This window comes from Mastigoproctus giganteus, chromosome 4, assembly GCF_048544385.1.
Source record: "Mastigoproctus giganteus isolate SK-2022 chromosome 4, ASM4854438v1, whole genome shotgun sequence".
Lineage (NCBI taxonomy): Eukaryota > Metazoa > Arthropoda > Arachnida > Uropygi > Thelyphonidae > Mastigoproctus > Mastigoproctus giganteus.
The window spans coordinates 51008917-51022528 of NC_143578.1; the positions used below are offsets into that span (position 1 = coordinate 51008917).

The 13612-nt window shown below is 36.7% G+C and overlaps 1 protein-coding gene across 2 annotated transcripts in view; it reads right to left on the reverse strand.

Moving 5' to 3' along the window:
• Positions 1-13265, reverse strand: part of LOC150086722 (BRCA1-associated protein) — a 141005-nt gene extending 127740 nt beyond the window's left edge. For both annotated transcript variants that reach the window (XM_090372711.1, XM_090372712.1), the window contains exon 1: positions 13101-13265. In XM_090372711.1, the coding sequence (XP_090228837.1) occupies positions 13101-13176 (76 nt within the window). In that variant the 5' untranslated portion in view covers positions 13177-13265. The remainder of the gene's footprint in view (positions 1-13100) is intronic.
• Positions 13266-13612: the final 347 nt, after the last annotated feature.

The following is a 13612-nucleotide window of genomic DNA, read 5'->3' on the forward strand; positions in this document are numbered from 1 at the left end:
CTGTACAATATCTTATTATACTCATCAGAGTCATTAGGCCTATAGCACACTCCTACTCTCAATTTTGATTTCCCTATGCTTATGTCAATACCAAACTGACTCGACACTGCCCTGTCCATCGATGTCGACTGGCTTCACTTCCTTGGATTTTATGTGTTTCTTAACTAATAGCATAACCCCTCCCCCTTCCTATCCTGTCTATCGACGTTGTACTCCACAAATTCCAGTTCTGCATCCCTTATATCTGTGTGACACCACGTCTCTGATATCCCAACAATATCTGCCTTTGATGTTTTGAGCAATACCTCAAATTCATCAAATTTATTTACCAAACTCCTGGCATTGGTGTACATGCAGGTAAACATGCACCTGTTTCTATTCTTAGCTACCCTAACACAACCCATGTGTTTACTTGTACTGCAATGACTCCCAGCAGTCTCTGAAATATCCTGCATCTTGTTTTTCAGGCTTCTGCTCATTTCAATAGAAGCAGTGCAAGAATCACTTCCACCTCTGCCAGTGGCTACTGTTAATCTATTAGTCCTTGTATCCCCCCAAACTAGCAGTTTTCCGACCCACCTAACACTGCCTCGACAGCATCAGCAAAAATTCTTGCACCCTTTCTATTTAAGTGTATCCCATCCCTGTAGAAGCAATCTCTCCTGTTAACAAGTACAGTCCAGGATGAAAAAAATTCTACCCCTTGAGCCTTGCACAATCCCTCCAGGGCCGAATTGATCGACAAGGCTCTCATCATATACTCCCTCCTATCGTGTCTGGGCAGAATTGCAGACACTTTCAAATTCAACCCTAATTCACAGCTTGTTAAAGAAGTGATGAGAATCTCCTAAACTTAAAGTTATATGGCAATCACAGCATGGATTTGTTCAGATTAAAACTTTCTGACCAATCTGATTAGCTATGAGGTAGTTACTAAGGAACTAGAAAAAAGAAACTCTGCCATCATATATATACATTTTAGTAAAGCTTTTGATACTGTTTCAAATGAATGGCTGCAACAGAATGTAGAAGAGTGTAGCACTAAGGACAAATTACTGTTATTAATGTTATTATTGTGTGACACTGCCAATGTTGTTGGTAGAGTCCCTCAAAGTTTGGTGTTAGTTCCCTTATTGTTTTTAATTTTTATTAACAATACTGATGAAGGCACATCAAGTGTAATGACTAAGTTTGCTGATGACACAAAGGTAGGCAGGATGGTTAATAATAGTAATTGGGGTATGGTACTCACAAGACCTGGATAAATTAGGCAGATGGGCTGAGAAGTGGCAAGTGAGGTTTAACATTAATAAATGAAAGGAAATATATTCGGATAACATTAATTACAGAATAGCTTACCGTATGAGTGGTGCCAAACTCAAAGGCAAACACAGAAATGCATGGAACAGGACTCAAAGTTTGAATTGATAATCAAAAATGACCATCTTGGCATTTCTGAAAACTTGTTAAACTTGGAAGTTTAACAAGTGGATCATTTTTGGACCCAATTTAAAATAGTAAAGTTAACAAATTTATCAGTTGCATTCTGACCCAATTCAAGCACTGGTTATGAGCGACAGCTAACAATGTGGTTCTGTAATTACAGCATTTTGACATCAATGACCATCATCTAAACCTGGTGAACATTAATATCTGACATTCCTTTTTGTATTGGTACTATTTGTAGTCTGTAACACTGCTGTTCATTCTGCACAATTTACAGTGCTATTCTGCTACCCCTCATGAGGCACTTTATAGGATTTTTTGGGGTGTGTCAATCCTTTCTGCATTGCCTGATTATTGTCCTATTTTAACTTTCAGCTTTTTGCAATCATTATCTCTTTCCTGTCTAGAAGCATTGAATGTGAATGCCTGAGTAACACAGAGTCGCAAAGTATCATCAACTGACTCTGGATAAATTTTGAGAAATCATATCAGTACAAAAAAATGGGTAGGTCAAAGCCATTCCACCATCATCTTTTTAAACAGATGATTGCTAGTCGGTATTAAATGCTCATCAAAACCAACAGTAGAATGTCTCGAAATTGCAACATTACATTCTACTGACTGCAAGTTACTGTAGAACTGCGACTCAAAAAACATTATGGTTCAATTAATGGAAGTAAGTAAGTTGTTTTCCCAAACAAGATGTTAGTCACTAAGGAAAAGCAACCAGACAATCAGGAAAGATTGGAAACTAGGCATCTGAGTTGGGGAAGATTTCAATGAATTGCAGTATCAAGTCCTTATGGGTCCCAAAATGAACAAATAAAATAAAACAAAACAAACAAAGTAAAATGAGCAAGGATGGCAGTATATTCTCAACAGCAGGAGAGATAAGAAAAAGAGCAAATAAACTAAAGGAAAAGTGAGAATCTGGATCTGAGCAAGAATGCTTTGTGTCAATGAATGAATGACCAAAATTATAAATTACCTCTCAAGATCAATGAAAATGAGAGCTTAGAAAATATATGAAGGAACTGGAGAGGTACTTTTATTAAGCAAAAAGACACTATAATTTGGAGAAGTAATTTTTTTTTAATCTATTTTTTATTTTTGGTTGATGCATCAAAAGCCTGGCTTTCTTACATCATTTTACCATTATAAACTAACTGTAGATTAAGCTTGAAACCCAATTCTTGACAAGTCCAGTCCTTATCTGATGAGAATGTGAAACTTGAAATAACTCTTCCCATCCCTTGTGCAACAACATCAGTTTCACATGTATGAAAGAAGGTTGAACTGCACCCTCTTCTACATGGGGAGGTATATGTGTTGGTAGCCAATATGAACATATACAATGGGCATTCAATAAATTATCTACCTAAGGTACTTCCATAGTTATATTTCAATGATTCGTGATTTATCAAGTTCCTACATATCTCAACTTGAATCATACTAATTTTGATTCGACTATGTTTTTAGGTTGTGCTGCTGTAATAGAAAGAAGGAAGACACCTGTACCAAATTATGGATTTGCTGAAATTGGAGCATCATTCAGTCATCAAGTTTCTCACCAAAGAAGGAAATGGACCAAAGGCCATTCTTGAAAGGATGGTGGCTGTGCATGGCAACCGTGCACCTTCAGAGTACCAGGTGAAATTCTGTTCAAAACAATTCAAGTGGGGTAGAAAATCCATCGAAGATGATCCACATCCAGGAAGGCCTGTGACAGTGACAACTCCAGAAATGTGCCAAGCTGTGGAAACCCTTGTGCTGAATGACAAACGTTTAAAGGTGTCTCAAATCTCTAGGGAATATGACACATCTGAGGAAAGTTATAACCATTCTCCTTGGAACATTTGGAGATGACTAAAGTCAGTGCAAGATGGGTCCCCAGATTTCTGACCCCTGTGCAGAAGCAATTCAGAGTACGGTGTTGTGAGGAGAATTTAGGGCTTTATGGAAGGGATCCTGAAACTTTCATCTCCAGAATTGTTATGGGTGATGAAACGTGAGTTCATCACTGGGATCCTGAGACCAAGCAAGAATCAATGCAATGGAAGCACAAGGGTTCTTCCCCACACAACCTTCAGCTGGCAAGGTTATAGCCACCATTTTTTGAGATGCCGAGGGAATTTTGTGCATTCACTACTTGGAACACAAGCAGACAGTCACTGGGGAAGTCATATGCATCCCTACTGTACAACCTAAAGGATGTCACATAAAGGAAAAATTCCATGGAAAATTTTCCAGAGGTGTGCTGCTTCTTCAGGACAATACACCAGTGCATAGGTCACATGCTGTTGCTGCTTCTTAGAGAATGTCACTTTACAGAACTTACCCATCCACCTTACAGTTCGGATCTGGGCATCAAGAAAAATATATATGGACATCACTTTGCTGATGATAATGAACCGAAGTCTGCTGTTTCTGCATTCTTTGATAGACAGGGGACAAAGAATTTTATTTGTATGGTATTTCCTTATTGGCAACGAAATAGAAGAAGTGTATTGAAGTTCAGGGGAGTTACATTAAAAAATAAAAAAAAAGATTTTTTCCTTTATGTCATTTCCTTCATAAGTAAGTAAATTTATTGAACACCCCTTGTATCATCAGGAATATATTCCTGACTGCTCAGACATATATACAGATGAAATCCTAAGACCAATAATCTTCAATTATTTTCATGAATGATAATGCTGTATTTTGCTGAATATGGCTGGCTTATGCACTTAATGAGAGGGATAGTGAATACGTGGATTTGTCACCTTACATGCTTGACCTTAAGTTGAATAGCTATTTGACAGGTATAGTTGAATAGTATATTTATCCTTTGCTATGCAGAGGACAAATATACTGCTTCTCAACTTGTATCCACTGTGATATTCCATCAGCTAGAGAATGCTTAAAAGGTAGACGAAACTCACAAAGATTTCCTGAATAAACTAATCAGCGTGATGTTTTTGACGTAAAAAACTTATCTGGTAGAACACATTGCACACTTTTCTAGGAATTCAACTTCATGATGTCTGTGTCAATGAATGGGCATAAGGACCATGCCTGTGTAAATGAATGGACATAAGGATGTCCTATGAAAGTCATTACTAATTATACAGTGTGTCTTTCCTTACTGTAATTTATTCATTATTAAAGTTATTTGGGTTTTATAAAGTAAACCTTTTGCAGCCTATTTTTCCTTCAGTAAACTGAAACTTAGGCTAATACAATATTTTAAGAAACGACAATGACTTTTGTTACAGAATAGGGTTGATCAAGATATCCTGATTAAAGTAGTTTATTTTGTTGCTGCTAGATATAATATACATCCTGAAAGTTTTTGAAGATTGCTACAATCCAAATACCTCCCCCATTCTGTATTCTATTTAAGCATATATGAAGTAAAAAACACACTTGAGCATCAAGCTTTTGCACCTTTAATCAAAGACTTTGGGAAAATTCCACCTTCAAAATACTTTCTTTCCACTACCACACACTTCTAACATGTCACACCACTGATATAACAATCCTACAGGCCATTGTCTGAAAAAAATACCTCTTTCACAATATACTTCATTACCTCGACAGACCAATGATGACACCAATTCAGCATAGTGTGGACATGTGGTTCTATGAATATCATGAACAATCAATACAAGGTGGTACATGCCTGTATATATGGTAAGAAAGTTTATCAGAATCTACATCTACTGAAAAATGATCAATAAAGACACCTTTGTGTTTTTTGATCTCAAAGCAAAATTTTAATCACTGGTTTGGAGAGAAACCTTTTCAAGGGGCTTACATTTGGTGAGTATGGACTTGGCACACCCAGGGTCCTTAGCTGGATATCATAATTTTTCTCTTCTTGGTGATTCCCTTCTACTTCTGACACTTGCTCGCTTGCTCTTTTTCTTTCTCTCTCTCTCTCTCTCTCTCTCTCAGGGTAACTTAGATTTTTTTTTTTTTTTTTTGGCTGGTGCAGCAAAAGCCTCAAGGCTTCCTTGCACCATATGGCTAATTATAATAATAATATGACTGAAGAAATTTTTGGTAAACAAGTCAGAGAACAAAATGGCACTTGAGTGTTCTCCAACAGCCAGGAAACTGTCTAATATAAAGTTTATACCAGAGAATTACTAGAAGATAGTACAGTAAAACATCATCCAGGAAACTGTCTAATATAAAGTTTATACCAGAGAATTACTAGAAGATAGTACAGTACAGTATCCGTGGTATTTGGGGATGCTAGAGCCCAAATAATTGAAAAATACGGTAAATCAAAATTACGTTTTTATTTGTTTAAATAACTTCCAAAACACATAAAAACATAAGATATATGTATATAACAGCAAAATATTTTATTCGTTTTGATAGAAAGTCTGTGATTTTTGATTGTTGTTTTTTTGTAGCATTACTTTTTATTTTTCTTATGTGTCCACGAATTTGAAAAATTTCAATATAATCTACATCATCTTGACTTTCCATGAATTTAAGTAATGTCTCTGCAGCTGTTAGGGCTTCATTACAACTTACTTTGCAAGCTGGCTGTAATTCCTCATCATCATCTCGTCAGGTTCTGCCGTAGGTTCCTGCACACTTTTGGAAGTCATCGTCAGTAACTTTTTCACAGCTAGGTTCATTTTTGTCTATTTTAACCATTGATTAACACTTGCCTCGTCTAAGTCTTTGCATCCTTCAATATTTTGAACTGGGTTTAAAATATCAGGAATGATTTCTACAGTATTATTTGAGTCTCCCACTTCCAAGTTATTTTCGGTGATTACAAAGTCGTCGGGCAATATTTTTTTTAACAATTTTATGATTGTTTCGCTTTTAACTTCCACCCATGCAGTAGAAATGTTATAGATGACATCTTTAATTGTTAGTGACTTCCTTTATCACAGAAGAAAAGAAGGTTCTTTTCTTCTGTGATCAAGTCCATCATCAAGGCCTTTCTATACAATCAATTCATGCTCTCAATCACCCCCTGGTCCATAGGTTGTATCAATGGTGTTACGTTGGGTGGAAGATAAATGGTGACAGTATCACCATTTTCTGCAGATAGTTTTTCCAATGGAGGATAGGATGGAGTGTTATCTAATAACAAAATTGCTTTGTGGGGGAGACCTTTACGAGACATCAATTTTTTTAACGTAAGGAACAAATTTAGCTCTCAACCACTTTTCAAATATATCCCTAGTCATCCATGCAGATTGGTGATTATAATAGCCTATTAGTATATTAGTCGTGTCCTTTAAACTTCTAGGAGATTTTGATTTTCCCACTATGGTTAATTTTAATTTGCCATCCCCTGAAGCGTTTGTGCAACATAAAATTGTTATCCTGTCTTTGCTAATTTTATATCCTGGTGCATTTCTTTTTGTACAGACACCAATGTGTGACTGGGCATTGCTCGCCAATAAAGTCCCATCTCATCTGTATTGTAAATATTGGAGTTCCTTCAGATCTTCGTTGTAAAAACCACTTAACCATTACACTTTCACTTTAACCATTTAGAAACAAATTTATCTATACCGGGCTGGTTTTTAATGATGTCCCGTACAGTTTGCTGGCCAATTCCAAATTCGTCTGCAAGCTTTGAAACACTTTCACCCTTTTCACATCTTTTAATAATTTCCAGTTTATTTTCCACTGTTAAAACAACTCGTTTTCTTTTACCTGACATTTTTAGGGGTTGAAATGCGAGATAAATATTATGTACAACACATGGCTGTTATGTTATTTGTTATTTGGTTTTTAGGAGCATTAGCAACTAAGGCCATATTGCTCCAGAATATGCGGTGGTCATTCCCTGAATGACCTTTCCGCATCCTCCGTATTTGGTGGTGACGGGCTCGAACCCCGGTCTAATCAAGAAGCGTGTGCTACGCACTGCTGCTCCTTCCCACCTGGCTACGGAGGTGCCCACAACACATGGCAAGCACAGGAACAAGCTTTCGTGATGTTTAGTAGACAAATGCATATAGGTTACATTTGTGTTATTTGGCATTAGAAATGCAGCATCTGTGGGTGTAAAAACATCTGACGTGATTTATCAGGCAGCAAAACAAGAGACGTGACAGTGATTTCCTGGGTACTTTAAAAATCCACTCGCACAGATAAATAATATTCTTGAAATGTTTGTTAAAAATAAAACTACATACATATAGAGGACCATGGTTAATCCAACCCCACGGATAATTGAGCCCCAGATAACTGACGTTTTACTGTAGTACCAATTAAGACCTTGTAGGGAGTATATCACCTATGTGCTGCTATAAAAATGAAACATCAAGACAGATAAAGCATTGCACATAAAGATGTAATATAAATCTGTGGTCATAAGACTGATCCTAAACTGCCACTCTAATTGTTGTTATTATGAGTTTCTAGCACAAGAGATACTTGGGCCATTTTGTGTAATTACTCTAATCATCCTATCAGTGTAAAACTGTATTACAGAGAAAACTAAGATTTTCAGGGGCTCAGACTGTTTGCCCCACCTACTCAGAAATGAAATGACAATAATAAAATACTTTCTCAACAGAAGCAGTTATTCTGAACAGTTCACAGACCATATAATGAAGAGAAACTCAAACTTCAGAAATCTCCCTCATCATGATAACTTATTATACCATCCACAGTTATGGAGCCAGAAGAGCAAGGTTCATAAAAAAGGTCAATGTAATGTACCAAGGATGACAAAAAATTAAGAGCATTAACAATTCCAATCCCTTCTCCCACAACCTCAACATGGCCATTAAAACTAAGGGTATCATTTAGGAAGTCACATGCAACTCAGCCTGCATATTTTTTTATTTAATTTATTATTTAAAGAAGGTCCAAGCAGCTCTACCTTGTTGGTGTGAGAATACCATACCAGCAAAACCAATCAGTGTAGTGGTGTACATATACAGGTGACCCCCACTTAACGCTGATAATTCGTTCCAGAAAAACAGAGCGCTAAGTGAATCTGCGCTAAGTGAGTGCCGCATTCCCATAAGGTAACATATGTATTTGTGAGTTGCTGTCGGTGCCATAGGATATTTCCTAATCGATAATAAACGGTAGTGAAAAGATGTACAATGTCGGTCAAAATATTTAATATTCAAATATTTGTACATATAAAATATTCTGCATTACATACGTATATAATTATGTGTAACTACTTATGTATCAAAATTAAACTTAAAATTCCAATTAAAATCATGAATTTAATTGATCTAAATTGATTTAATTTAATTGATGAATTTAATCATGAAAAATGTGTCTATTTTGGTTGAACTTTGGCCCCTTACCACCCAACTTATTGTTGGGCGTTACCACCCAACAATAAAGTCAACCGATCCTTCGCCGCTTTGAAACCTGGCATGTTTTCTTCTTCTTCTTCTTTCAATATGAAACTTCTTTTAGGCATTCTTTTCCACAAAAGTCCTGCTTCATCTATGTTAAAAACTTGTTGAGAAATATAACACATAATAGCCCTCTTCAATAATTTTAACAAGTTCTTTTTGGAAAGTTTCGGCTCCTTGATCTGCACTTGCGGCTTCTCCCTGGATTTTAAATCTATTCAACCAGCCCTTACCAGTTTTAAATGGTTCCACATTTTTTTTTTTTTTTTTTTTTAGGTGAGTTTTTTTCAGATAATCATATTGGCTAATCTCTCTCTCTCTCTCTCTCTCTCTTTTTTTTTTTTATAATATTTAACTTAACTGAATTCTGCATTGGATATTATTTTCAATAAAATTAGTTAGTCTTTCCATTTCAATCCTAATAGCCGGCCTAGCCCTAGTTGCTTGCAGTGGAACAGCTAACTTTCCCGCTGCTAAAATTAATTCTTTATTTTTTTATAATTGTTCTTACAGTTAAACTGGCAAGTCCTAAATTATGGCACACATCTGCTTGTCGTTGACTGGAATCGATTCGCTTCAAAATGTCTAATTTAATTTTCAAATTCAGTAGTATTTTTCTTACATTTATAGTCTTCGTACTGCGCCCAGACGTTGTTGCTTTTTCATTCTTATTGGCCATTATTAACTCTTCGAAAATGTAACTGCGTTGGTTGCAATAATTACGATACCATGTTCAAGTAAACTGTCTGTTACGCACAACGTGTAATGTTGTACTGAGTGATGACTATACTTCGGATAAATGCATATAATGCAAATATTACAAGCAATATACAGTACTTGATCATTTTTTAAAATGTTGATCTCAGAACTACGTAACAAGTCACTGTACTGCAATTAAATTAGCGTGTGAGAAAATTTGACTGACCATGGGAAACGTTTTAATCCTGTTTTGCTATTCATTTTCAAGCTATCGACTCCATCAAATATGCCAAAAATTCAATCTGTAAAAGAGTGTTGTAGTGATCTGTGACAGTGTTACAGTCAGATATGGGTTATAATATAAGAACAGCATTATAGCGAATCAGTGTAAACCGAACCGCGTTATAACGGGGGCCTGCTGTAGTGTATTGGAGTGTTGAATGATTAGCCTATTATTCCAGATTGGTACAGAAACTGTGGCAACCTGGTTTCCATCCTTGCCCTGTGGAGGCAGGTCACAACCTACAAATAATTACATTCTTCAGATGAGACAAACTTATACTTAACGTTAATCCATCTGGTATGGTGTCTGAATATACAAAGTGAATTTTAAAAAGCAGCTAGAATAATGGCAGCAAAATAGAAGCCAACAATGTAGTCTATCATACACAACAGCAAAAAAAAAAAAAGGCATTCAATTAACCTGTAAACACCAACCATATTAGCAAAAAAAGGAACAAAAAAAAAAAAAAAAAGTGAATTCTTAGAAGCATTACAGAATAACTGCACCCATAACAGAGATCCTTACAGCAGCAACAGCCAGTCAACATCATAACATGTTAAAACCAGCCAATGAGGGTTTTCTTTACCTAAAAACCTATGACTGTCACTGCTCACTTCTGTTATTTTTACAATGTTACCTTTCATGGGTAAAACTCCAGATTATGATACACCTCCAGAGGAAGTGGCTTCTTTTGCTTGAATTCATCCCGAATTACTGCCATAAACCAACATAACCTTTTTTCACTAGCCAAAAATGAAAGTCTGTTTAAAACCCCACACTTCTTTTGCTAATCAGTCCTGAAATTGGCCATGCTCGCAACGTGGTGACAAGGTGTACCCATAATCTGGAGTTCAGCCCCTTTCATGTTTCAACCATGCTTTACCTATGTAAGCTCCTTTATAAATATAAACTAATGCTTATTCTAACCTCTAAAGCAGGCATGTCACATAGCAGGTTTTCCTTAATCATTGGTTGTCATGTATTGTCAACTTTTACAGAGGAGCAGTGTTAAAAAGTGAAAATAACAGCAAATAGTGATACTAAAAGGAGATATACCAATACGAAATTTAAACGAAATTCATAAACTATATGAATCTTTGTAAATATTACTGGTCGTGAATTAGCATATTTTTGTGAAAGGCAGAATAATCAAAAATAGTTTTTTTAGTAATGATATGCCGGTGTGCTCTGTGCATAATAATGCAGTTCATAAGCATCCTAATAGCAGCTGGTGTGATTTGTGAGCCCCTGAAAAAACACTGGTGTTGCCCACAAGTACTTGAGTTTGACACCCTTGCTCTAAAGACTATTAAAATGATGAAATATAAACAATCTCCTTTATTTGAAACTGCTGCTTTTTTTTTTTTTTTCAAAGATATACTGAATGATGTAACTGAAAAATAGTGTAAATGAATATGCACTATATGCCTGTTTGCATAATACCTTTTTGACTCAAGAAAGGGGGATATTGTTGTTGTTACAACTGTTGCAATTTTAAAAAGAAAAAATATATATATTTTGTAATTTTATCTCTTTATATTGTTAAAATCTGGAATAGTATTGCACAATTTTAAACTAATTCTAGCCTTTTCTTCCCAAAAAGAATTGATGAACATTAAATAATAATGGACTGACTGGAGTGCCGTTTACTCATTGCCTACTTGACAGTTAAACAAACATTTTGAGGAGTTTGGCTGGGTTATTTAAGATAAGCATCAAGGCAACTAAAGCTACAATGTGTCAATACCAGACAGGAATGACAATGCAACATGGGGAAGATTTATGTGTCTCATCAGTATATTTGCATTTACATGAAAGGAAAAATTCTGTGTATCCATCTGAGAGTGAGTAAGCTGGTGACTTTTTTTTTTTTTTTTTTTATGTGAACCCCAAACACGAGAGGTATTAGAACCTATAGTACTTAGTACCATGCTTGGGTTAAGTGGTTTTAGTGAGTGGTTTTAGTTTTTATGCCACATGAGTACTTCCATCTAAGAGTGGCTAACTAGAACCCTAAGCTGACTAATTAGTTTCTTGGAATTTCTTGCTGCACCGATTACTTTGATCATAGTGCCAACAGATGAGTACTTGTTGTTGTTGTTATTTGGTTTTTAGGAGCATTGGCAACTAAGACCATATTGCTCCGGGAATATGCGGTGGTCATTCCCTGACCTTTCCGCATCCTCCGTATTTGGTGGCTCACGGGCTCGAACCCCGGTCTAATCAAGGAGCATGTGCTACGCACTGCTGCTCCTGCCCACCTGGCTACGGAGGCGCCCAGGAGCATTAGCAACTAAGGCCATATTGCTCTGGGGATATGCGGTGGTCATTCCCTGACCTTTCCGCATCCTCCGTATTCGGTGGTCACGGGCTCGAACCCTGGTCTAATCAAGAAGCGTGTGCTGCACACTGCTGCTCCTGCCCACCTGGCTACAGAGGCGCCTAATGTGTAGAGAGAGAAAGCATTATTTGAGAAGTTCTACAGTCCAAAATGGAAAATAAACCTGGGAGCAATTCCAAAATCGTAGCAGGGCACTGTATCCACAACACTCCTAAGGGATCCTCCGTTAAAGAATAGTGATTCTGTCACTTGTCAGTCATTTGGAGAGGTCTGGTTTTGAAATCTATCAATAAGTGGAGCATTTCCTAAAGGTCTCTTCACTCAGAGGAAGTACGGCCTTGCCCCCCCCCCCTCCCCATGAATGCACGACATACAAATTGGCCCATGAATACACAAAAAAACAATACGGTCTAAGTCACTAATGCTCCTAAAAAAACAACTCCCAAGAACCTGTCTCCTCGGTAAACGATGCATGCTGCAAAGAAATAACACCGGGGGATCACCATCAATAGCTTGCACTGCTAGTAATGAGGTGGTCACTGGCTAAAATATATGGCTGCAGAAAGGAACTATTTTTATGATAGCAGTCTTTACACTGAAACAGTTTAGATGTGAGGGATTTTAATTCTGTTAGGCTATTTAAAATAATTAGATGATGTCGTGTAAATACAAAGTCTTTAGCGCTTTAATGCAACGAATGTATTATTGCCTGTCTCGGATTTTTCATAAAGCTATTTCAACAAATGTAAGCTTGCTATTAAAGTATCTGTTGAAACCACTCGCAATTCATGATTTGAATATCTATGATAAAGAGAAAAAAATCAGCGAAATGTTTCAACAGTGCAGGGCATTGGAACGAAACCAAGAAAAATTTACAAGAATTTTGGGGGAGGGGGGGGATGTCAGCCGACTTTCATGATGAAAACAGACTTTAGAAAAAATGAGAAAAAAGCGTTCTGCTACATTTACATTCACTACATACCAGTGAAATGAATATGTGGTAGAAGAGGATAGCCAGTCGCTATTTCGAAACGAAGGGCAACAAGAGAAACAGACATACTCTATGTCATCGTGAATATTTTCTCGATTTCAGAGAACAATTTCAGCCATTGCATTAACAAAAGTTTACACGTACCAAACCATCAAAACAAACTTCACCACTGTTTACGCCATATTATTCGTAATAGAATAAATGACACTACGCGAAGGGCATGTAGCCCAAAACTCGCAAAATTGACATTGGGGGGGGGGGCTCTATAAATGTGGCATCTTCGAAAATACTTTCGGAGATTGGAAAAATATTTTTATACCAGTTAATCCCATGAGAGTATGTAACCGATTTGAAAATATATAACCTTTTCTGAGTTTATTTTTCCACCACGACTGAGTTTGTCGGCCACGAAAGAAGCAGCATGTTTTTCTTAATCGTATTTTTCACTGCTAGAAAACACCAATGGGAAAAGACCAAACTATTATTTTATTTTTAGGCCACCC